The following is a 23,761-nucleotide window of genomic DNA, read 5'->3' as shown; positions in this document are numbered from 1 at the left end:
AAATAATTTTTTTTTTTAAAAAGGGACCTAAACAGAACTTTGTATAGGAATGGTCATAGCAGCATTATTCACAATAGCCAAAAGGTGGAAACACCCAACTGCCCATCAACAGACAAATGGATACACAAAATGTGGTTTATCCATACAAAGGAATATTACACATCCATAAAAAAGAGTGAAGTTTTCACACATGCTACAACATGGATGAACCTTGAAACCATTATGCTATGTGAAAGAAGCCAGACACAACAAGACAAATATTGTATGACTCTACTTACATGAACTGTCTATAATAGGCAAATTCAAAGAGACAGAAAGCAGATTAGAGGTTACCAGGACTGAGAGAGGGGAAATGGAGAGTTATCGCTTAATAGGTACAGAGTTTTTGTTCTGGGTGATTAAAAAATCTGTTTGGAAACAGATAGCGGTGATAATTGTACAACATTGTTAATGTAATTAATGCCACTGATATATTTTTAAATGGTTAAAATGGCAAATTTATGATTTTATATATATGTGTGTATATATCATAATAAAAATTTTTTAAAGAAAACATTATCCCTATATTATTTAATATTAAATATATTAAAATATATTTCGAAGAAAGAAAGACAAAAAGAAGGAAGGAAGGAAAGAAGGAAGGAAGGAAGGAAGAAATTTGCTCGAGAACGAAGAATTTCACTGGGAAGTTTAGTCTATCCACTTGAAGGCTGAGCTTCTCAACAAACTACCCAATTTATCATTGATTGATTGATTCATTTGCTCATTCAGTATTTATTGACATGTATGTGTCAGACACTGGAGCTGGGCAGCAATAAGACAAGATCCAAGCTCTGGGCATGCTTACGTGCTAAGGACGAGAAGACAGTAAACAAGTGGACAAAAAAAATGAACAAAATCACTGCAGATTTTGATACAGGCTGGGAAGGAAATAAGTCAGGTCATGCGATACAGCATGCTTGGAAGGTGATTTCAGATAGGTGCTTCAGGAAGGCCCATCTAAAGAGGTGGCTAGTTACCTGAGACTTATAAAAAGCTGTGCAGATAACTAGGGAGGCCAGGGAGAGGAAACAGTAGGTGCAAAGTCCCTGAGGCAGGAATGAACTTGGTGTGCTTGGGAAAGAGAAAGAAGGCCAGTGTGGCCGGTGTGGCTGGAGAACGGCATCAGAGGGAAGCAGGCATTATATCAAGGAGGGCCTGTAGAAGGATGAGGACAGAAGTAGGGAGGCCAGTGAGGAGGCTACTGCCACAATCCAGATGGCCATGAGGGTGGCTTGGAGTAGACCCTGGGCCTTTTCCAGCAGCTGTGGCCTGGACACTTGAACGACATGGTGAGAGCCTGGGGCTCCACCTTCTCAGAATGAGCTGCATACATGGAAGCCTTAATGGAGTTTCCCAAACACAATCCACCAGCAGTGAGCATAGGTCATTTGTGGACATCCAATCTCTATCCCCCTTCTTCTGATAATAGCATCTCAATTTGGCTTTGGGAAGTCACCACTGCCCATAGCTCCATTGGCGATATCCCTGTAGTTTCTGTCAATCAAGACTCCCTAGTCCAAGGAATGGCCATATGGCTCCAGCTGAGCCAATCAGATACTTCTCTGGGAGTCTGAATATAGACCAGATTATTCAGAGACTGAAAAGAGTTAAAGCTAATTCCTCCAGTTAAGAATGCCCTGGTACCAGTCCCTCCCAAATCTAGAATTTTAGCTTTTTTTTTTTTTCCATTTTGCTAAAGTTTGCTGAAATCGGTTTCTGTCCTCTGCAAGTAAAGTATGCTGCTATAGATTGCAGCTATAGGCAATTAGAATAACTCCATGTTTTCTCAACATTACACCGCAAACAACTTATAGTTTTCCAAATAGGAAAACGTACGTGCCAGCATATTATAAAACAGTGGTCTCCAGATTTTTTCAGTCAGTACAAAATCTGAATATGCACCTACAATATACATAATAATCACAGTGCTCATTTTAATGGACCTTAAGAAACATATGCACACACACCCAAAGATAAAAAGTATGGCCTAGTGTACCCTTCAAAAATATTAAAGTCTTGAATGATAAAAGAAGAGTGACGAATGGTTCCACACTAACAGAGTTTAAAGAGACTTGACAACCAAATGCAATGTGCTATCCTAGATAAGATCTTGAACTAGAAAAAAACGAATAATGAAAAATAAAGGCATTTATTTTTATTTAAATAAATATTATTGAGACAATTGGTAAAATATGAATCAAGTCTATAGATTAGGTAATACTGTTGTAGCAATATTAACTTCTTTTTGGTAATTGTACGGTGGTTTTGTAAGAGAATGTTTTTATTCTTAGGAGTACACACTGAAAGCAAAAGGCATGATGTCTACAACTTACTCTCAAATGTTTCAGAAAAAGAGCATATATATATATATATATACATAAATATATATGTATTTATACATAAATATACATCAGTACATGTATTAATGCATATATATTATATGTGTGTGTGTATATGCTAGCTGTGTGTGTGTGTGTGTGTGTGTGTGTGTATACATAGAGATGGAACAATAAAGCAAATGTGATAAATGGGGGTATCCAGTTGAAGGGGTCTCTGGGAGTTTTTTAAAACACTTTTGTAGCTTTTCTGTAAATCTAAAATTATTTCAAAATAAATACTTACAAAATGTATGTGCTAAGTATGAAATAATATTTTTTACTTCCTACAACTGAAAAATAAAGACAACCCAATAAAAAAATGAACAAAAGATTTGAACACTTTCCAAAGGAAGGCATACAAATGGCCAATAAGCAAATGAACAAGTGTTCAACATCATTCATCATTATGAAAATGAAAACCACAAGATCCCACTACAAACCCCAAAAAATGGCTAAAATCAAGATGGCTGACAACCAAATATTGGTAGGATATGGAGCAACTCATACCTGGTTAGAGGCAGTGGAAAATATTTGGAAAATGGTTTGGTTTAGCAGTTTCTAATAAATTTAAATATACACTTACCAAATGACCCAGCAATTCCACTTCTATATGGATGCTTAGTTTTTTAATATTGTGACGACTTCATTCTCCTTAGCCAATGTCTCAAGTCACAAATACACATGGAGTGCAGCTTGTAGCTGATGATGGTGGATTTAAATGCCTATTTCAATCAGCCTTGATAATATTCATTTGGTTCTTGCTCTTGTCAGAATTTACTAGATCATCATTGTTTTTACCTCATTATGTGACTGATTCTTGATATAATATAAACTGTAAAATGCTGTGTGAAAACAGTGAGCTGGTGGAGAAACTGATAAACTGAAATTTTCTGGAGGCAGAATTTTTATGTAGTCATCCTCCTATGTCTTTCCTGTTTACGTCCAGATCATTCACTGCCATGTCCCCAACACCTATTAGTAGGATGCCTGGTACATAGAAGTTATTGGTTGAATGAAAATTTACATGCCAGTGTTACTCATGTTAAAACTCCTTGAAAATCTGAGACTACGTCCTTTTTGATTTTTACTTCCAGACCCAGTAAGCCATTATGGGCAGGAGCTGTAAACACTTAAGGAACTAAAAAGAGTAAGGGAGGTGTTTGGTGTTCACCTTGGTGGGCCCCATGAGTCTGTGAGATACTCGTTTGCCCCCTAGTGGTATAGATGGGAAGTCCTCCTGGCTCTTACCAGTTTGGCACCAGTCTGAAATCGGATGAAATCATCTGCCCATAGATTAATAAGTGTAGTAATACATAATGTTGTAAAGTCTGCCTACTTTAGATAAGTGTAGTAAAAATTTTTACATGTGACCTGTGGCTGAGAGATAGGACTCTGAGGATTATATGATTTGAGGTCTGTCTAATTCATCTCAACTATTCTCCCACACTGTATTCCCCCACCCTGCAAGAGGCCTGCCACATAGTAGGCCCACAGGGACTCTTTGTTGCCTGAATGAATGAGTCTCCCTTAACAGTAAAATTCAAGTTTGTGAAGACTTTGAACAGGACCTATTCCCCACTCCAGCCTCATATCAGAACCTCAAGAGGATCTTAGATGATGTGGGCAACCTGGGAGAGGCTGCCAAAAACTAAAGGAGAGGAAGAAACTATTGCGGGAAATATTTTCCACAAGAACATTAAGGGAAAGCGAGAAGAAGAAAGGTTCATTCATTTGACATACATTATTAGGTTGATTGTTGAAAAACAGCAAGTATGAATATGGGGAGAAGAGAGGACTGACAATATATTTGCAAGCAAAGAAAGATATAGTGGGGACACTGTCACTGGGAATGCCTCGGAAAAACAGAAAGGGATGGAGCACATTCAGTCTAGTCTCAGCACTGACGTGGGGAGGGATGGGTAGTGTAGCTAGTGGTTCTACAACACCGGCCTCACCTAAAAACCCGTTAGAAATTGGAATCCTCGGGCCACAGCCCAGTCCTACTTACATGCTGTATCAGGATGTGGGGGGGGGGGGTTCCACCAGTCTTCCAGGCGACTTTCATGAGTAGGCATCATTAAGGGCACAGGTGCGAAAGCCAAGCTGCATGTGGTGTTCAAATCCTGAGTCTCATGTCCATCCATGTTAAAAGGTAATTTAACTTCTTTGTATTTCAAATTTGCACAGCTGTAAAATGGGGATAATAATAGAACCTAAGTCATAGGTTACTGTGAGGATTTATTCATGTAAAGGGCTTAGAATAATAAGCACCAAAAAACCCCACATTCACTATGAATTATTTCAATCCTGTTCTCTTGTCTCTGTGACAAAGTACAAGCTCATGGAAAGTTCCTTTCAAGAGCTCAAACTGGAGGCCCTCAGTGGATTTGAAGGCCAGGTCTGAGGCTCTCTTCCCACCACCACCCCTCACCCCCACCTCCACCCCCATCTCCCCAGGGTCTGGCAGCAAAGGCTTATAAATTACAGGGTCAACACAAAGGCTTATAAATACGGACAGCTACCTCTGCCCTCTGTCTGCCCTGGAAGGGACAGAAGAGAGAGATCAGATGAATGGGTTCCTGGCATAGGAACAGGAAAAAGAAACAGTAAAGTGTAAGTAATCATAGGCCTCTTGGGCTGCTGCCTACCTGCCAAATTATTTTTTGGTGAAAAGATGCCCACGTGGATAGCTGAAAATAATCCTCCTGATGCCACCAGGTCAAGCAAAATCAATCCAGATGATTGGGAATAGGACAAAGAACGCACAGATTTGCATTCAATTAACCTGGTTTAACACACAAGGTTTATTTGTCCCGTGTAGACTCCTTACTGTGAAGCCTTTGTGGCCTTTCACGTGGAGGTTTAATTGATCGTTAATTTTCCTGGTTAAGAAAACCAGGCAGGGTTGTTAGCACAGCCTGCCTTCTAAAAAGATGTATCTTTTGTTAAATGGGCTGCATGCAAGAGCTAACTGGGTGCAGTAGAAAGTGGAGGAAGTTAGGATTCAAAACATATGGGGTCTAGGCCTGCTCCTTTCTTGTCAGATTGAGGTTTAGTCTATCTCCTTAAGCCCCAGCTTCCTTGTTTACACAGAGCAGGAGCTGGATTCCATTGCCAGGAGACATGTGAACACAATATTAATGTTGACTCAGAGGGAGACAGGCTTCCCATTACTTCTGCTTTCGCAAGCAAGTCTGTGTGGTGATAGCCTGTCTTCAACACCTGTCTAATAATGGCTAATTTCTCTTTTCAGCGTCAGCAGTATCCAGCATGAATGAATGATATTGCTTTGTTTCCCTTGTATTTTTACAATTCCCTGATAGAAATAAGTGAAACTGGTTTTCTATTTGTGGCTCAGGGGTGATATCAAATCTCCCTTTAAAATTTGTTTGCTTACGTTTGAAGGAAGCAACTCGGTTTGAAGAGAAATATTAAGTAATAGTGCATAAGTAATATTAAGTAATAGCAATAATTTAAATTTAGAAAAGAGGCTGAAGCACAAAGCCCGTTCCAATACTACCAGTCTCTGGATCTCGTTTCCACATTTTCCAGATTCCCGTCGGCCTCTTCCTCCCTCCCTCCCGTCAGAGGGGCCGAGAAGGCGTGACCCGTCCACTAGCCCCGCCCCAGCCCGGCGTACGTTCCCTAATCCCTGCCCCGAGCGGCCCTTGCCGCCCCTGAGCCCCGCCCTCTCTCCGCCCGCGCCCCGCCCCTCGCGTGCACCAGCGCGCCTCCTCGGCCCCGCCCCGTCGGGCTCCTCCTCGGCCGCCGTTGCGGGGCGCGCGGCAGCAAGATGGCGGCGCAACAGCAGGACTCTGAGGGTGGTGCGCAGCTGGCAGGCCCCGCGGCCGAGGCGGACCCCCTGGGCCGCTATACGTGTCCCGTGTGTTTAGAGGTGTACGAGAAGCCGGTTCGGGTGCTCTGCGGACACGTGTAAGCGGCGAGCCGGGGCCTGGTCGGGGGGCGCCTGACGGAAGGGGAAGGGATCCGAGGGGCGAGGCCCCGTCGGGAGCGTCTGGGGCGGGGGCGTGAGGACCGGCCTAGCGGGGCTTCTCCGGGGCGCCCTCCCGGTCTCCTGAAGGCTCGTGAAAGTTGGCGCGGCGCTCTCGTCTCCCGTCCCGCTCTCTCCCAAGTGTCCCGCGCGTCTCCCGAGCGCCCACTGTGTTGGGGCCGCCTGTCAGCTCCTTCCCACGAGCGGCGGGGGCGTCGCGCCGTGCGTGGGGCCAGGCAGCCTCTGCCGCCCGCCGTCCTCGGGAGCCGCGCTCCCCCGGAGCCGTGCGGACACCGCCCCGAAAGGGGATGCGTGCGGAGTCGCGTGTCCACGTGTGCCGAGTGATTCTAACGCGCGCGGAAGTGGGAGCGACGCCGAACTAGACGCAGCGAACGAGAGGGCAGGCTTGCCGTGGGGCGCAGCCGTCGGCCCTGGCGTGTGGCGGGGCCGAGGGTGGGCGGACGGGGATGGCTCGCGCGCCTCCCTCCGTGGGGACCGAGTGTGCTTCGCGGTGTGGGAGTCGCGCCTCCGCGGCCCGCACGTTGCTAATCGACGTCGCGAGCACCCGAGGAGTTGGGTGTCAGAATGCCCGCGTGGGTGCTGGGCCGGGAGGTGCTGGGGGGTGTCTGAGCCCCTCCGGACCGCGACGCCCCGACGGGGAAGGACTGAGACGTGGCCTCGCCTCGGCCGCGGGCGTGGGGCCCCTGCACGGGCGGCCCCCGAGGCCCCGACGGGGCGGCCCCGTTCTCATTTCGGCAGCGGCCCCGCCGGGAGGAGGGTGGGCAGCCGGGTTGCAGGTGGGAGCTCGGGCTCCCCGTGCTGTCTGACCTCCCGGGCCGGCGGCAGGCGTCCGTTTGCCAGCGCAGAGGACAGCTGGCGCCTGGCGAGGGCCCCGCAGCCACGCTGGGTGCTTTCTGCTCCTTCAGGTCCTGAAGTGAAGCCCTTTCTCCCCGGCTGTTCTCCCCTGCGGCTCAGTCGGCCTGGACCTCTTCCTGCCCGTCCGCCCGCGCCGCCCCGGCGCCGCCCCACAGCCCTTTCAGACCTCACGTCCCCGTTTGTCACCTCCTTTGTCACGGGCCTCACGTCCGTCCCCTCCAGTTTCTTGCGCAGAGCAAAGCTGCAGGGTCAGGAGGGCGGTGAGCACGTGCGCTTTGCCCCTCTCCGTCTCCCCAGCGCCCTGCACAGGGACCGTCCATCTCCTTATGTCCCACAGGCTGACATATTTGTGTGCTCACTATGTGCCAGGTTCTTGGGACGTAGGAAGGAAGGAGGGCATGCTGCCCCCAGTTCACGGTGCACTGACGTGATGATGAGTACAGAGGGTGCCCCAAAAAATGTACACACATTTTAAGAAAGGAAAAAACTGTATTAAAACGGTTAATACTCAATATATACTGATAACAAAAGATAGCTAGACAAGTCATGTGTATACATTTTGGGGGCACCCCCGTAAGGACCAACAAATGTGTAGGCTATTGTGAAAATTCACTGTGCAGTGGGAGGTTACTGTGAGGCTCAAGCCTGTGTGTGTGGAGGGGGTGGTAATGGGTGCATAAAGAGACTTGACCCAGTACAATTTACCAGCCGAACAGCAGCAACATGTGAGGTTTCCCCGAGCCCGGTGAACCTTTTCTGGATCAGAGGTCAAGGGGCAGTGCTGGGGTTCAGACTTTTCTCTACTCATCGTACTCGCGCCACATGTTTAGCAGCTCAGTGTTGATTGAGGACAGAGGGATACACCTCACCGAGGGCAGCGCAAGTCTCCCTTAGCTGCAGCCGCTACTTTCTGCTCCCCCTACTTGGTGTTTGCTAACCTTTGTGCTTGGAAATCTGAGCATCGCTGCAGCTCTGGCTGGGTGGGGTGTTAGGTTTTTATAAAACTTGATGTCAAGCCCTGAATGGCTATGGCCCCCAGTCTGGTGGAATACAGCAGAAGGGACTTTCTACATAGCACTGTCACAAAGGTTAGAGCGTGAAGGCTGAACTAGAAAAAGGCCCATAAATAGGAAATGGAAACTGAAAGCAGGCTATTCTGTTGGCCACGACTCAGGGTCCCAGAAGTCTTCCTTTCTGCCTTTCAGACACCCCTCTGCACGTGGTGTCGTGTCAGTGTGGAACTCTGCATCCAGCTCTGTGTGGCTCTCTCATCATTTTAGGTCTCAGTTCAAAGGTCACTTGTTTAAAGAAATTTCCTGTGATCCACCACCCCAGCTGGTCTCGTTGCTTTGTTGTATTTCCGTCGTATACTTAATCACTATCTGAAACTTACTGTGTTTTTCTCCACTCTGGAACATACGCATTGTGAGGACAGGGACTTAGTTCCCTGTGCCCTCAGGTGAATAAGTAGACCCCCTCACCTGCTTCCAGCCTGGTACAGAATTTGCCTAGCGGCATTCACACCTAGCTGAATCACAAAGGGGAAGACAATTCTGAGAGGCAGTAAAAAATTGTCATATGCACAGATTACACTTGATTATTTATATCCTGGGTTTTTCCTGGCTGGTTCTGTTATGCTGCCTTGAATCTATCAGGTTGAGCGTGTAGCCAGGGCATTTTCATGCCTTATTACCCATTCTCTCTGTACTGTATCTCAGCATTACCACCTGCCTAGGCTTCGGGACAGAAACTTGGCCATCTTTGACTTCCCTTCTTGTCTTCAGTAAGTGACCACGTCCTACTGATTCCACCTCTGAATCGTTTCCTGAATTCATCCTCTATTGCCTCTTTCAGGCCTTTAGCCACCTGTGTGGTTTCTACTTCAATTCTCCTCTCATAGTTCCTCACCTGAAAAAAATGTACATGTTAGCTACATTTTAATAAAAGTATTTTTTAAAAATTTAAAAGCCAATAACTCTCATCTGTGATAACCTCAGAATTATTTTTCTAAAACTTGGATTTGTTCTTGTTGATTGATGCTGTGCTTTAAACGTCTGGGTCCCTACTGCTTATGAGGGAAAGTGTTAGGCTTTTATTTCCTCAGATGCATCATGAATGTTTAAGTCAAAGGGTCTGAAATACTCCTTTTCTCTGCCACTGAACTCTTTATTTTAAGGCTCTTTCATAGGTATTGCCTCTGAAGTCTTCCCAACCTTGTCCTCGGGTCACAACTAGTTGCTCTTGTCTTTGTATTCCCATAGTGCTTTGCAATCACCTCTAATGATAGCAGCTCCTGTTTGTGGTGCATTTCATATGGCTAGACACTGTACTAAGGGTCTACTATACGTATTTCATGATTTCAACGCTCAGAGGTGTGCGTACCACTATCTCCATTCACAGGAGAAATCGAGGCTCAGGGAACCCCACCAGGATCCCTCAGTGCTGGGGGCTAAGGTGTGAAGACTGCGCCATAACACCTTTCACCATGTATCACGGTAGTTTGCATTTGTTTCTGTTGTTGGACCTGTGTGTTCTTTGCAGGGTCCGTTCCCTCTCACCACCACCCCATTTTTCTGGTGTGGGAGGACTCAATATCTGAATCAGGAGTAGCGAGCAAATTGTTTTTAATCCATTGTTCATTGATGTCTTTTTAAAACGATCCATTCCTGTTGTCTTGTCTCCACGATGCATGACTCGGTTCTCTGTATGTCTTGTTCTAGCTTTTGCTCTGCATGCCTGCAGGAATGTCTGAAGCCGAAGAAGCCTGTCTGTGGGGTGTGTCGTAGCCCTCTGGCACCTGGCGACCGAGCTGTGGAGCTCGAGCGGCAGATTGAGAACACAGAGACCTCTTGCCATGGCTGCCGTAAAAATGTATGTGGAAGTAAAACGAAAGAGACTTTGAGTTGGGGTAAAATGTAGAGCTGTTGCCATGTTGTTTCTGAAGTTAGAGCATGACTAGGTGACTAATAGCACGTGTGCATGCTGGTTACCTGTGGCAATGGCTGTGCTGCTTCATTTTGGTAACCTTGTTGAGGTTTTTTTCCAAGAGTTGGCGTAGTGTATTACATATTTGAGCTTGGAAAGCCATAGAAATCATTTAGCCCAGTTTTTTCATATAAAAGATCCATTTTTCCAAAGCATTATACACAATTTTAATTAGAACGTGATGACAGAATATTTTTTGTTTTTAAAAAAATATAAAATGGAATCAGTGACTTAAAATAATTACCTGCTGCAATAAGTTTGAGAGGAATTTTTAAAACCTATATCACTAAGATGTAAAATGTAATCAACTTTTTAGCACTTAACAGGGAGGACTTATGATATAAATGTCAATATGAAATTATTTGATTATAATAGCAATATCTAACACTTAAAATGCACCCGTGCTCTTTTGTGTAGTTCAAATCAAGTATATGTATCTTAACATCTGTTATAACTGCAAAAGAGAAATACTATTGACTTATTTTCCAAGAGATATATACACAGGCTTACTGATTTTTAAATCATTATAATTTCATTAGTTCCAGACAGTAAAAAATAAAAAGTAACGTAGGCTCGTTCTCCACTCCAGAGATTACCTCCCTAAAGTGGTTTAATTTAGAAAACTGCAAGACATTTTCTGCCCTTTGACAAACACAGATGCACGGTTTTTACAAAATAGGATCATACTGTAATATACATTATAACTTCTTTTCACTTTAAAAAATAGTTTTCCCTTAACAGCTTATTAGACAGCCTTGCTCATCAGTTTCATTGCTCTCACACCTCTGTGTGGATAGCCATAGAAGGGATATACCTGGCCGTGTCCTTCCTCTCAGAGTGACTTAGCACTGGTGGTACACTGGGTACAGTTCTGAATGGAGCTGTTTCCCGTCCCTTTTCATTGGGAGCTCCCTGGTTGGCGGCTTGAAGTCAAGTTCTTTAGCTGGAGGTTCAAACAGAAGTATCATGGTAAGCCGCAGCTCAAATAGTGAAGCTCTTTTTTTTCCTTGCAGTTTCCTTTAACTTAGAAACTCAAGATACTGAAATAAAATTTCCTTTTACCTTCATCATCTTCGTGCATGCATGTGGATTTCTTTTTTCTTTGCTTTTGATTTTCTCCATTTTAAAGATGAGTGATTGTATTGTGTTATATCTCCAGAAATGTTTATCTTCCCTTCTTTCTTCATTCCTTACATGCTCTTTTTTTTTTTCTTTTTTTTTAAGAACACCTGTCACGAAGCACTCTTCTCTGGGTTTTCTTTTCTCTTTCTATATTGCAAAGACTAGATTTTATAGGGCTAGTATTCAGATTTGGGGTGTGTGTTGTTTTTTGTGTTTGTTTTTTTTGAGATTTATCACAATCAAGTGATTTGTACTTTATCCCTTTTACTTAAATGATCACCTTTCTCTGCTGCACATAATGGAATGTGGTTCTTGACTTGCTACAAGGAGACGAGTTTAAATGCTAGTGTGGAAAACTTTAAAAATGTCACTGGGTTTAGAGGCATCTGTGAGCAGAGAGCATCTGGGGAATAAAGCGGACCTCTGGAGAGTTTGTTTAGAGTGGAAGCAGATGTCCTGATTTGGTCAGGTAAAACGTCAGCCTTGTGGCAGAAACCCTGCAACAAAGCAGGGTTTCAGCCCCAGCAACACAGCCAGGAGTCTAGTAAGGTGGTTTGCCGGGGTGGCAGAGGCCTAGTTGTCGTCTTGCGCTTGTTTTGGGACTGTGTTGGTCCTGGACAAGGTCCTGACTAACTTGTGGCCTCTGATTCTTCCAAGTTCTTCCTATCCAAGATCCGGGCCCACGTGGCTACCTGTTCCAAATACCAGAATTACATCATGGAAGGTGTGAAAGCCACCACCAAGGATGCGTCCCTTCAGCCAAGGTAAATGATTCAGTCACTCCCTGAGGTGGAGGTCATCTTTTACCACAGAGACACTGGACACTTTGCATGTTCGAGGATTTAGTGGGAAGAGTTTTGTAAAGTGGAAATATAATTGTCATGCTGACTAAAGCTCATATAAGTATTTGTATGGGGGGGTGTGAAGGACTGTCTTTCAATATCAGCTGTGCTATTATTTTCAGAACACTTGAGCTGATTCTGAAGTGATCACCACGGTCCCTGTCATAACACATTCAGTAAACTTTGCTCCTTTTTAGAGGATACAGTAGTTGAAGTTCCCTGGAAATGGACCCACAGAAGTTCTTTTTCTTTTTTTCCTGCCTTCCATCTTCCAGGAATGTCCCAAACCGGTACACCTTTCCTTGCCCTTACTGTCCTGAGAAGAACTTTGATCAAGAAGGGCTTGTGGAACACTGCAAGGTAGCCCATAGCACGGATACCAAATCTGTGGTAAGACTAACTTTCTTTTTTGCTACTTTTTGTGGGAAAAAAGTCAAAATTACAGGAGTAATACAGTGAACTCTTATATACATACCCTTCACCTAGACTCACAGATGAATAACATTTTACCGTATTTGCTTAATCATACTTTATATACACACATTTTTCGTTGACCATTCAAGAATAAGTTATAGGTGTTGTGACCTTTTGCCCCTAAATACTTCAGCATACATTGCCTAAGAACAAGAATATGTTCTTACAAAACCGCATTTTTTTGTGTTTAATTGCCACACTTAGGAAGTGTAACGCTGATACAAACTACTACCTAATGTGGAGTTCATGTTTAAATTTTGACGATTGTAATGTTCTTCATAGCAATCTTCCCCTGCCTCAAATCCTGGATCTGTGTGCTAGATTTAGTTGCCAGGTCTTTTTAGTCTCATCCTTTCTTTGTCTTTCATGACCTTGACATTTTGAAAGAGGACAGGCAAGTTGTTTTATAGAATGTCCTTCAATTTGGGCTGGTCTGCATCTTCATGATTGGATGCAGGGATGCTCCGTAAGTGATGTGTCCTCCAGGTGCCACAGGAGAGGTCATGTGATGTCTGTTGGTCCCGCTGTTGGTGACGTTAACTGTGAGCCCTTGGTGTCCACCAAGTTTCTCCTCCATAAGATGCCATTTTCCCTTTGAGAGTAGCTTCGTAGTTGGGTGGAAAGAGAATTGAAGATGAAATTATTAGGAAAGTACTTATCAGTCCTTAGACATTTAAATATCACAGATTGAGCCCCCCAGGGAAGGGAATGGGTACTCACCATCTGCGGCTAGCATGGGTGGACCTGGAGGGCATTGTGCTGAGTGGACTGTCAGGCAGAGAAAGACAGATGCAATGTGATTTTACTTATATGTGGAATCGGAACAACAAAACAAACAAAACAGAAACAAATTCATAGATACAGACAACATTTTGATGGTTGCCACGTGGAAGGGGGTTAAGGGGTGGGTGAAAAGGGGGAAAGGATTAAGAAGGACAAATTGATTGTTACAAAGTAGTTATGGGGATGAAGAATGTAGCATAAGGAATATAGTCAGTAATAATGTGATAACTGTGGCATTAGATGGGTACTAGATTTATCAGGGTGATGGAAGGGGGTTGGAGGCAGGGTGGAAAAGGTGAAGGGATTAAGAAGTACAAATTGGTAGTTACAAAATAGTCATGGGGATGTAAAGTAAAGCATAGGGAATATAGTTAATAATATGGTATTATAATAACTATGTATAGTGCCAAGTGAGTACTGGACTAGTCAGGGGGATCACTTCTTATGTAAATGTCTAACCACTATGCTGTACACCTGAAATTAATATAAAATAATATTGAATGTCAACTGTAATTGAAAATTTTAAAGAGGGAGGAAAGGTGAAGGAGAATAAGAGGTTCAAATCTTCAGGTATAAAACAAGTAAGTCATGGGGATATAATGTACAGTACAGAGAATAATATAGTCAGTAATATAGTGATAGCTTGGTATGGTGTCAGATGGTTGCTGGTCTTCTCATGGTGATCACTTCTTTAGGTATATTGTGTACCCCTGAAACTAATATAATATTGTATGTTAGCTATATTTTAATAAAAATCTTTAAAAATACAAAAATATAAAAATATCACAGATTGACATGTAGTTTCTTTTTTTTGAAAAAAGTTTAAATTGGTCCGTCTCAGCAGTGTTACCCTTCCCTCTTAATGTGATTGACAGACTAGATCTTAATACAGCTTCCTCGATTGTTCTTTTTCAGTTTTCCCTTCTATCTCAGATAGCTTCTGTTGAACCATGTACCTAGTTTTATGGGCAGTCTTCAGCTCCATTGCTGTAAAAGGTGGTACACGAACTGGAATGTGTGAGCTTTTGCTGATTGATAGGATTCGGCCCCACAGCCTTCTTTGTTTCTCAATTGTAAATCTTAAGATCCAGCTGGCCTTTTCAAGAATATGTTAAATCTCCTCTTGACTTTATTGAACTCCTGGCCAAGTCCAAATTCTGGTCAGTACATCCACTGTTGACACCGGGCTCCCTAAGCTCTTAGCGTTGTGCTGCAACAGATTCCACAGATGAACGCCCTCCATCTGCTTATCCCAACTCCCCAAGCTAGGGACTAGGCCGGCTTGGCCCATTGTGCACCCCATTTTCAAGCAGGCCTGGTTGTCACGAGGCACACACCCTCTCTAGCGGCTCTTCTGGGCACTCTGTATTAAGTTCCTGGCATGAACTGTCCCCATCCTTTCCACGGATAACACTGAATCCTGCTTTAACCAAGTTCAAAGTACCAAGTCTGCGTTCCTTCCTTCCTTCTTCTTCTATCTCAGGAGCTCTCTGATCTACCTCTCAGCTCACAGACTGGCAGCCTGTGGAATATGTGTGGCCCATACACATTTTGTTTTTCCTAACCTTTAAAATCAGGTTTCTCGATCTTGATACTCTGTGCAAGAGTTGGCTGGCTTTGAGCAGTTGCTGCTCCCTCTAGGTAAGCTGGGTTTCTACCCATCCTGCTTTGCTTACAAGCCTAGTTTCTGGGAGCACTTGAGTTTCCAACCCTTGTCCCTTGTAATTATCATTCCCTCTTGTGTTGAGGAAACAGCTCCTTTCCAAGTCTGACTTCTCTACCTGTGTCCTCAGATCCAGGCAAAGGACCGAGACGAGGGGCTGGCACAGAGAAAGACTCCTTGCTCCTGAGGCTTCCCTGTCATGTTTTTCTGTCCCCTTTAGCTTCTCTCTCTGTTCCTTACACTTATTTTCTTTCAAACATACCCAAGTCTTCCTGTCTAAATGGCGGGAGGAATATTTGATGCAGAGCTTTCTCTAGATTGCATTCAGTTTCTCTTTTCCCTCCAGCTTGTGGGTTTTCAGCTGCTGCTGTCTCTTTCACACCTCTCTTTTACTTCCTGTAGAGTCTGGCTTCCACCCCTGCAAGCATCACATTCTCTGTGGTCTCAGCTGGCTTTGAGTCCTTGTTTTTTGTCAACTCTTTGCAATTTTAAAAATTCGTTTCTTTGTATGTATAGTCAATTCATTGTATAAAAAGTGATCTGTAAAACGTGTCTCTCGGATCCTTTCCTTAGCCCCTGGTTCTACACCATCTTCTACACCATCAGTTGCTCCCAGTAATTCTTTATATTCTTGTAATTCTATGTTTGCATGTGATAGACACATTGTATTACCACTTGCCATTTTAGTACAATAGAAATAAAGCCAATATGAAAGTAAAACACCACACCATGGTGGCCTGCCAGCCTTTCAGGAGATCATTTGCAAATAATTGATTATTCTCAAATAAACAGCTGCATCATTTGACACTAATGTTCATCTTTCTAATGTTTTTATTCCATAGAGAACTGCAGAAGTTTTCTAGGCAGATGCCACCCTGGGATAGTCATTGCACCTGCTGTTTTCCTTGCCTGTCATTCCTAAATAGCTGTACAGTAAATATTCTCTGGCTGCACTACGCAAGATAAAACTCCCCAAAGCCAGGTTTTCAGCTTCTTCAAGACATTTTAGTTATGGTTCTTAATCACTAAGTACTAATTGAAAGAGCAAGTGTACACACACACACACACACCACCCACTTGCCCCACTACCTATTTTCCATTCTAAAATCAACCAAAGAAGCACAGCTAATTTTGGTAATTATGAAAATTAAAACAGATGCTAAGTAAAATGATAGAGATACTTTACTTCATTTCCTGCCACTATCTCCCCAGCACTCATTTTTAGAAGTGAATAGGTAAAGAAACCAGTACGCCACCCAAGTTAGGTGGATTGCCCATGTCGTAGAGCTGCTTAGTGACAGAACCAGTACTGGAACCCCTTGTCCTGGCTCCTAGACCTTCCCAGTGTCAGAAAATGCCTCCTTAGAGAGCTCATTGGCATCAGAGTAGTCTGCGGCGTATGTGGCAAAACAAAATCCAGTGATGCAAAGGCATTTCTGGCTTTTGAATGTCCTTATGAGATTCATATACATACCCTTCTTTTGTCCCTTTTTTTATACAAATGACAGCACGTTGTATAGGCTGTAACCAATGTTTATGGCATCTGTTCCCTGTCAGTACATGTCGATGTTCCTTTTATAATGAACTTCACAGTTTTCTATTGTCTGTACCGTTTAACTGGTCCCTTACAGGTGAATGTCAAGGTTAGTCCCAGACAATCAGGAAATTCTGATTAAGAACAGAATATTAAATGCTACTAAAGCATTGGGAGAATGGTATTGTATTTCTATAGGGAAATACCTATTTTGGGACTGTACTGAAAATTAAGGGTAAAATGTGTCTTATTTGAAAATGCTTCCTTTTTGTTGAATTAACTATGCCAAACTTAAGTCTAGGTATTGGGGATAAGAGATGGTTCATCAAACTATTATCTACTTGTAGGTTTGAACTTCTTCATAATAAATTTTAAAAGGCTGCCATAAATTTTTACATATCTTTGCCAGTGTTCATGTATGTCTGTAAAATAAAGTCTTAGGTATGGGTTGATTTCATTGAAGGGTAAGTACACTCATAATTTTGATCGATATTACTCTGTGGTTTCTGATACTGCAACCTAGTTTCTCTCTTTTTCCCCTCCTTTGGCTTCCTCACATCCCTCTGATCATTTCTTCTCTCTCTTTCTTCAGCCCTCCACCCTCTGTTCTGTCTCCCTCTGCAGAGCTCCTTAAGTGTCAATACTTCAGCACTTCCCTTTGGAAGCCACTTCCTCCTGTCTCTATTCCTAACCGTGCTCCAGCTCCAGCTGCCTGCCTAGCTCTTCCACTCAAGGAATCTTCCACCATTTCAGATTCACCTCTTGCCAACCCCCTTTGTCACCATTTCTTCCTTGTGCATGGTAGCGTTCCATCTCCAAGCCAGACCACTTAGGCCTGTGTCTCTCCCCACCCCAGCTTGTCTCTGCCCTTCTCTGAATTTTCTATTCTGACCACACTGATTGGCTCTGTGTCTGTTATGCTGCCTCTTGGCCCTTTCTCCTCGCTACTACTGCCCCTCTTCTGGAAATCCCTTCCATGTTCTCTTTGTCTTTCCAAATACCTCCTAATCTTCAAAGCCCAAATCAGCCTCTGTATGAGGTTGTTTCAGCCCGAACCCCCTCTTCTGAGCACACATAGCACATAAGGCTTGGGCACATTGCTCGTCTGTCATTTCCTTGGTTTTCTTTGTGCCTTGGATCATTTCATGTGCTGGTTGGATGGCCATAGTCTAAGCCCCCACTGGGCTTATACATTGTTCTAGCCATAGTAGGAGGCAATAAAAGGGGTGGTATCACGGCTTAAGCCCTTACCCACTGCCACATGTCATTTGACTTGAGTATTTTCTGGGATGTGAATGGGCACATGAAGGCATGGCCGGGCCTTGGATGGGGTGTCGGGCAAGCTATCCTAGAAGCAGGGAGGCCAGACACAGGCCCCACAGGACTGGCGTCAGCTCAGACGTCAGGTGCCTAAGACCATGCTTCTCTGTTGAAAGGTCTGTCCGATATGTGCCTCGATGCCCTGGGGAGACCCCAACTACCGCAGCGCCAACTTCATCGAGCACATCCAGCGCCGGCACCAGTTTTCTTACGACACTTTTGTGGTGAGTCTGAAGCCCGTGTTCTGATCCTGCCCCTGGGGGAACAACACTGCTACCCGCTTCTCTTACCCAGAGAACCATGGGCCTTAATGTTGTTTGGTCACTGCCATGATGGGTTCCCTGGAACGGCAGCTGTGTGGTCCATACTCTTAAGCCAGAGCCTGCCTTGTGTGGCATTTAAGGAGATTACTAGCCAGTCACCTAGATGGTGACACTGACAGCTTGCTCCTGTTTTTCGTTTGTTGTTTTCTCCCCCCAAAAAATGTTGCCCACTTTCTTTTGGTGCGTGTAGTTTCTACCTATTATAGAACCTGGTTTGGGATTCTTAAGCTCAGAGACCCACGGGGACCTGGCAGGTAACGTAAATGGCCCTCACAGGGATGTAGGTACAAGCTGGACAGTGGCTCATGCTGATGGCTGTGGAAATACAGGCACAGTGTTGCCCCCTCTGCCCCCAAGCCGAGGAGCTGGACATGCAGAGTTCCCTAGGCAGTGTTACTTGTTTATCTTGTAAAGTACTTCAGTCAGCAGAACACAGCCCCTGGCCAAGCGTGGTCATTAGGTTTGTGCCCTTCCCCTAGAGCTGAGTGCTTCTGCAGGGCACACTGCGACCTTGGCATCCCAGTGACAGATACATGTGGCCACATGCTTGGAATAAGCCTTTCATTTACATGTGAGTGTCAGGTTAGAATTTTAGAGTAGTATCCAGTCTTAATGGCCGAATTCAGGACCTGACTCTTTCCTCAGTCGTCATGAAGGGTATTTGTTTGTGGTTTAATAGTGTCTGAATCTCAGACTTAAAAATAAATGTCCTTTTTGTTAATGCTGTAAAGATGAATCTAATGCCCAAATAGAAAACTTGGCTTCAGTGAATTAGAAATAGAAAGGCTGGTTTGACGACGGTGCCATCCACGTTTGAGCACGTGGTCTGTGCCAGGTCCGCCTGGGTGCTCTCGTCCTCAGTCCCTCCCAGTCAGGGAGCCGGCGTTGTCATCATCAGGACGAGGCAGCTGAGGCACAGAGATGGAGCACTTCGCCCAGAGCGGCACAGCTGGCGTTGCCAAGCGTGGAGCTGGGCTCCGGCCCCCGCAGCCCTGGCCAGATCTAGAGCCCGTTGCAGGCTCTCCCGCTGCCCCTGCCGACAAGAGGCTTCGCAGCTGCCCCCAGTGGCTGAGGCCATGTCTGTTTTGCCCCCAGGACTATGATGTCGACGAAGAAGATATGATGAACCAGGTGCTGCAGCGCTCCATCCTCGACCAGTGAGCAGGGCCTCCCTGTCCGCCTCACGTTCCAGCGCTGCCACGACCTGTCACGTGTGACACTTGTGACTCATACACCTTAAATACACAACAGACCTGGAAGTGAGCCGTGGTATCCGGACAGGGTCACTTCTGATAGGGAAACAAGTCCCCAGAGCCCTCCCTTCCTTTGGGCTCTTCCCCTGCTGTCCACTCTGTTTGTCGCCTGTTTTGTCCTTTATTGTTTCTCAGCCACTTTCTGAAGCATCTGCTTCCTCTTCTGGACGAGAACCCAGCTTCTCCACCTGTCCTGTGTCACATCTGTTCCTCCATCCCAGTGTTCGTCACTCAGGTCCTCTGAGCCAGCCAGGACCTTCTGGGTCATGAATAGCACAAATGAGACCAGCGTCTCCTGTCCTTGTCCCTGAGGTGTGTGCGCTCCGGCAGAAGGGCCTCTGATCAGTGGCGGGGCTCCGCCTGTGCTGTGGGAGTTCCTGTCGGCTGGTCCTTGGCAGCGGCTGCCAGAACTGGTTACCTCCCCGGCAGCCTTTCCAAAGCCCTGTTGGGCTGGCTCTCCTGGGTTTAGTGTGGTCTGATGCCGGAAGATTGGAGGAGCGATATTTTCCTGTCACTCCTGCACATCCTTAGAAAACTGATGCGGTCTTAACTGCCTGCACAGTGCCTTTTTAAGATAAGGTGTAACCATATTTTTTAGTGGAAATAGTGTTTCTAGATTAGAAAAGTTAAACTGCATTTCTCCATAAGTGGGGAGGAGGGCCAGCTAAGAGAGGCGGGATGGCCATAGTTTTTTGCTTCTGATTTTCAAACTAGTGAGGTATTTTTAGATGACTGGGTCAAGTTTACCCCTCTATGTGGGAGCCTGCTTACATTCTTGTCCTTGAGGCACGAAAGGGAGTCCTCAAGAAGGAAGAGGTTTGGGGGCCCCAGTGGATACCAGTTTGTTTATCCTTTATTTTGTTACTTAGATCAAACTGAGCATTGCTTTTCTATCAGAGAGAGGTTATAGGCAACGTAGTATCTCAGCCTGCTGCCTCTTCTGACAAGACACTGTTCAAAAGGCACGACACATCTGTGAGCAATTGTTAATGGAAACTACTGGAAACTTGCTTTGATAGCAGCTCAAGAAGCTTGAGGTTCAACATGTTTCACGATATTAATATTAACACAAGGCTACGACCTGGCAGTCTGATGGGTAGGAGCAGAATCTATGACCGACCAAAGGGCATCTGGATTTAGGTTTGCTCTTGCATGTCAGACTTCTCTCGTCTGAATATGGAAATATTTTCTGGCCGGTGACCAAAGTTGCAATTGACAGGGCTTTGGGTCTGTGCACTGCTGCTGTGGGCCTCTCCCGAGCAGCCAGGGAGAACTGCAGATCCCTAGTAACCAGCAAAGACAGGGCCCTTTGGGGCAAAATAATTTTTTCGAACATGCTGTTGCTTGGGAGGGCCCCAATGTTAAGGTCAGCTTCTTCACTGTAATTTTTGGAAAAAAGTTCACTCAGACCTCCCTGAATTGAGATCATCTCGGCCTAAGTTTCAAGGGAAATCGAACAGAAAGTTCATTTGAGGGAACTGATGAGAGCGTGCCCGTCTCACTGGTGGTACCAAGAAACCGATTTCCTCATATTAAGTGCACTTCATGTATTTCTAATGAGATGACTTTCCAGAAAGTGAAATTTGTTATGTTCTGGCTTTTAAAAGGCAAAATATAAATAAATTTCATAATTTATCCAACTGGTAAGCTGCAGTGCCTGTTTCCATTAACCCCATTTGCTGAAGTCTGGGCTAGGGAACCTCTGGAAGCGCGTGGCTTTTCTCAGCTCTTGTGTGTCACAGGTGAGTTGCGCCTGGCTCTGATCTCAGCTCTGACACTTCACCAGCTGAGCCTCCCGGGGCCTGTCCCCTTTGGAAAGTGAACACAACCCCCACTTCGTTGGGAGATCCGGTCAGGTGAGAGGTACCATGCTTCATGAAGACACGTCTTCAGCTCCGTTCAGATGACTGAGCAGTAGCCCCAAGACAGAGTAAAGAGTTCTGCAAGTTCAGATCTGAGGTCCTGGGTGTGTTTTAAGTTCAGCACTCTGCTGCTGGTTGTATGACACCTGGCAAATACTTTCCCTTTCCGAACCTGTTTCCCTACAATAAAATGGCAATAATTTTCTGGCTTCTAGTTTCTTTATGAAGTAGGTATATACTACTTATTAAATAGCTACCATTTATTAATCCCTCATTAGTTTGTGATTATATGTTGGATTAATGTGTGAATCCCCAGTGCCTAGCACAGTGCTGGCACATAATAGGTGCTTAGTAAATATATATGCCAGAATATAAGGGAATCATTTTTCCAAGAAGGAAATAAGTTTTTTGGCCAAATTGAATGTAAGAGCTTTTACTATTACAGATGAAATATTCAAATGTTTCTTGATTTTTAATTACATATTTAGAACAAATGTAGAAACAGCTGGGTTAGCTGTCACTGTACCCAGCAGAACATGAGTCTTCCAGCTCCGTCTTCAAGGTATTTAGTGCCCTTGACCCTTCCCCCCTTTTAGAAACAGCTGTTTCTGTTGGCTTTCCTGTTGGAACACCACCCTGGTTTTTCTTCCTGTTTCTCCACCGTATTCCTTTTCCTATCCTTGGCAGCCGTCTCCTGGTTCCCTTCCCTTAGCTGTTAGAATTCTACTGTGTCTCTGGGCGGACAACCACACACCCAGTGACCTGCTTTCATTACCACCCGTGTGCTGATGGGCCCACGCCCACAGTTCTAGACCAGACACCTTTGTGGAGCTCCAGGCCCAGAGAGCCAACTTCCTCACACACCTGTCTACTGCATGACGTCAAGGCCTGTGAGGTTCTGATGGCTCCAGCTGAACTCATCCTCTGCCCTCTTACTACCCACCCCTCATGCTAGCTGAGGCTTTTTTCCCCACAGGTGCTACCACCATCCTTCCATTTGCTCAAGAATTAACCAGAGCATCGTCTTTAACTCCTTTGTCCACCTCAACACCCTGTATTACCAAATTGTATTGATTTTAGTTCCCATATAACACATTTGTGTTTTTTCACCATCCCACTGCCACCAGCATCTCAAAACCACCATAATCTCACCTGAATTACTGCCACAACTTTTCCTTTTGGTCTTTCTCCAGTGCTTTCTAGCTGACTTCCAATCCATCCTCCACCAAGCAGCCAGAAGGATCAGATCTTTCAAAACACTTTAAAGGCTCTTGTTGCCTTCAGATGAAGTCCTAACCTCTCGCGTGGCCCTCCAGGCCGCATGTACCCTGTCCCCCATCTACCTCTCCAACCGTAACTCCTGACACTTCCACTGGAACCACCCAGACTTTACTGCACCTGGAGTGGGTCACCCCCCGACCTTCCCTCTGGAATGTTTGGTGACTCCCCCCCATTTTCGCCCCCCAACTGCAATTTGGATGTCTAGCTCAGCATTTCATGTATGATGTTCCTGTAGAAGATTCTGTCTACTTCTTGTATGAGTCAGGACATTTATAAACTCGTGTATAAATACCCCTACTAGACTATTACAAGTTCCCCGAGGTTAGGATGCTTGTTTACCTTTGTAACCCAACGCTCAACATTCAGGTTGCCAGATAAAATACATTCTCCCCGCTACATGTGTACTCAGACTATGACTGACTTTTTAATATAAATATGGACCAAGTATTGTGTGGGAGTATAATTTGCCCAAGTCAGGAAGTGAAGGCCAGGAATATGCATACTAAAAAATCATTTGTTGTTTGTTTGAAAGTCACATTTAACTGGGCATCCTATATTTTTATTGGTTAGGTCTGGAAACTACTCCCTGTCAATTAGCAGCATAAGTTCTGAATATCTGTAGGTGCCAGACAACACACCTGATGAAAGTATTTGTGCAATTGTTTTAATGGCCGTCTCCCCCACTAAGGAGTTAACCTTCTGAGGACAAAGACTATGTGTCTGTCTGTGCACCACTGCCCTCCGGCCTTGGCCCCGAGCACACTCAATAAATACTCCTAGAACTGAAATGGGACGAAAACGGGGACCTGGAGCAATGGTACTTCCTTTCCGCCAGGAGCCCGGAATTAGGAGTCGATGGGAAGGAGAGCCTGAAGGGGGCGGTGTCTCCCCGAGGCTGGTGCAGGCCCCACTGCCCATCCCCGCGGGGAGGCGGGTCCTCAAACCTGTAGCGCAGAAGCTCGGCAGAGGGGGCAAGACTCAGGTGGGCCGGCAGGATGGCCGCTGCCAGGTGGCGACCTGCCCTGCCCTGGT

The 23,761-nt window shown here is 45.1% G+C and overlaps 1 protein-coding gene across 1 annotated transcript; it reads left to right on the top strand.

The window, feature by feature from the left end:
* Positions 1-6,186: 6,186 nt before the first annotated feature.
* On the top strand, positions 6,187-23,124 carry RNF114 (ring finger protein 114). The gene is made up of 6 exons (XM_081034364.1): positions 6,187-6,353; positions 10,008-10,158; positions 12,052-12,158; positions 12,512-12,626; positions 18,127-18,234; positions 19,429-23,124. Exons 1-6 carry the CDS (start codon positions 6,214-6,216, stop codon positions 19,492-19,494), a joined length of 687 nt encoding a protein of 228 aa, XP_080890490.1. The 5' UTR covers positions 6,187-6,213; the 3' UTR covers positions 19,495-23,124.
* Positions 23,125-23,761: the final 637 nt, after the last annotated feature.

This window comes from Rhinolophus hipposideros (genome assembly GCF_964194185.1).
Source record: "Rhinolophus hipposideros genome assembly, chromosome: 22".
In the NCBI taxonomy this organism is placed as follows: Eukaryota; Metazoa; Chordata; class Mammalia; order Chiroptera; family Rhinolophidae; genus Rhinolophus; species Rhinolophus hipposideros.
The sequence above is the reverse complement of the archived record's forward strand: the minus strand, read 5'-3'. Positions and strand labels throughout refer to the sequence as shown.

Excerpts from the sequence above, each read along its gene's own strand:
- RNF114 (XM_081034364.1), top strand. The coding sequence starts at position 6,214 with ATGGCGGCGCAACAGCAGGACTCTGAGGGTGGTGCGCAGCTGGCAGGC. Across the intron at positions 12,159-12,511 it reads GATGCGTCCCTTCAGCCAAG|GAATGTCCCAAACCGGTACA; the intron begins GTAAATGATTCA and ends TCCATCTTCCAG. Across the intron at positions 18,235-19,428 it reads TTTCTTACGACACTTTTGTG|GACTATGATGTCGACGAAGA; the intron begins GTGAGTCTGAAG and ends TTTTGCCCCCAG.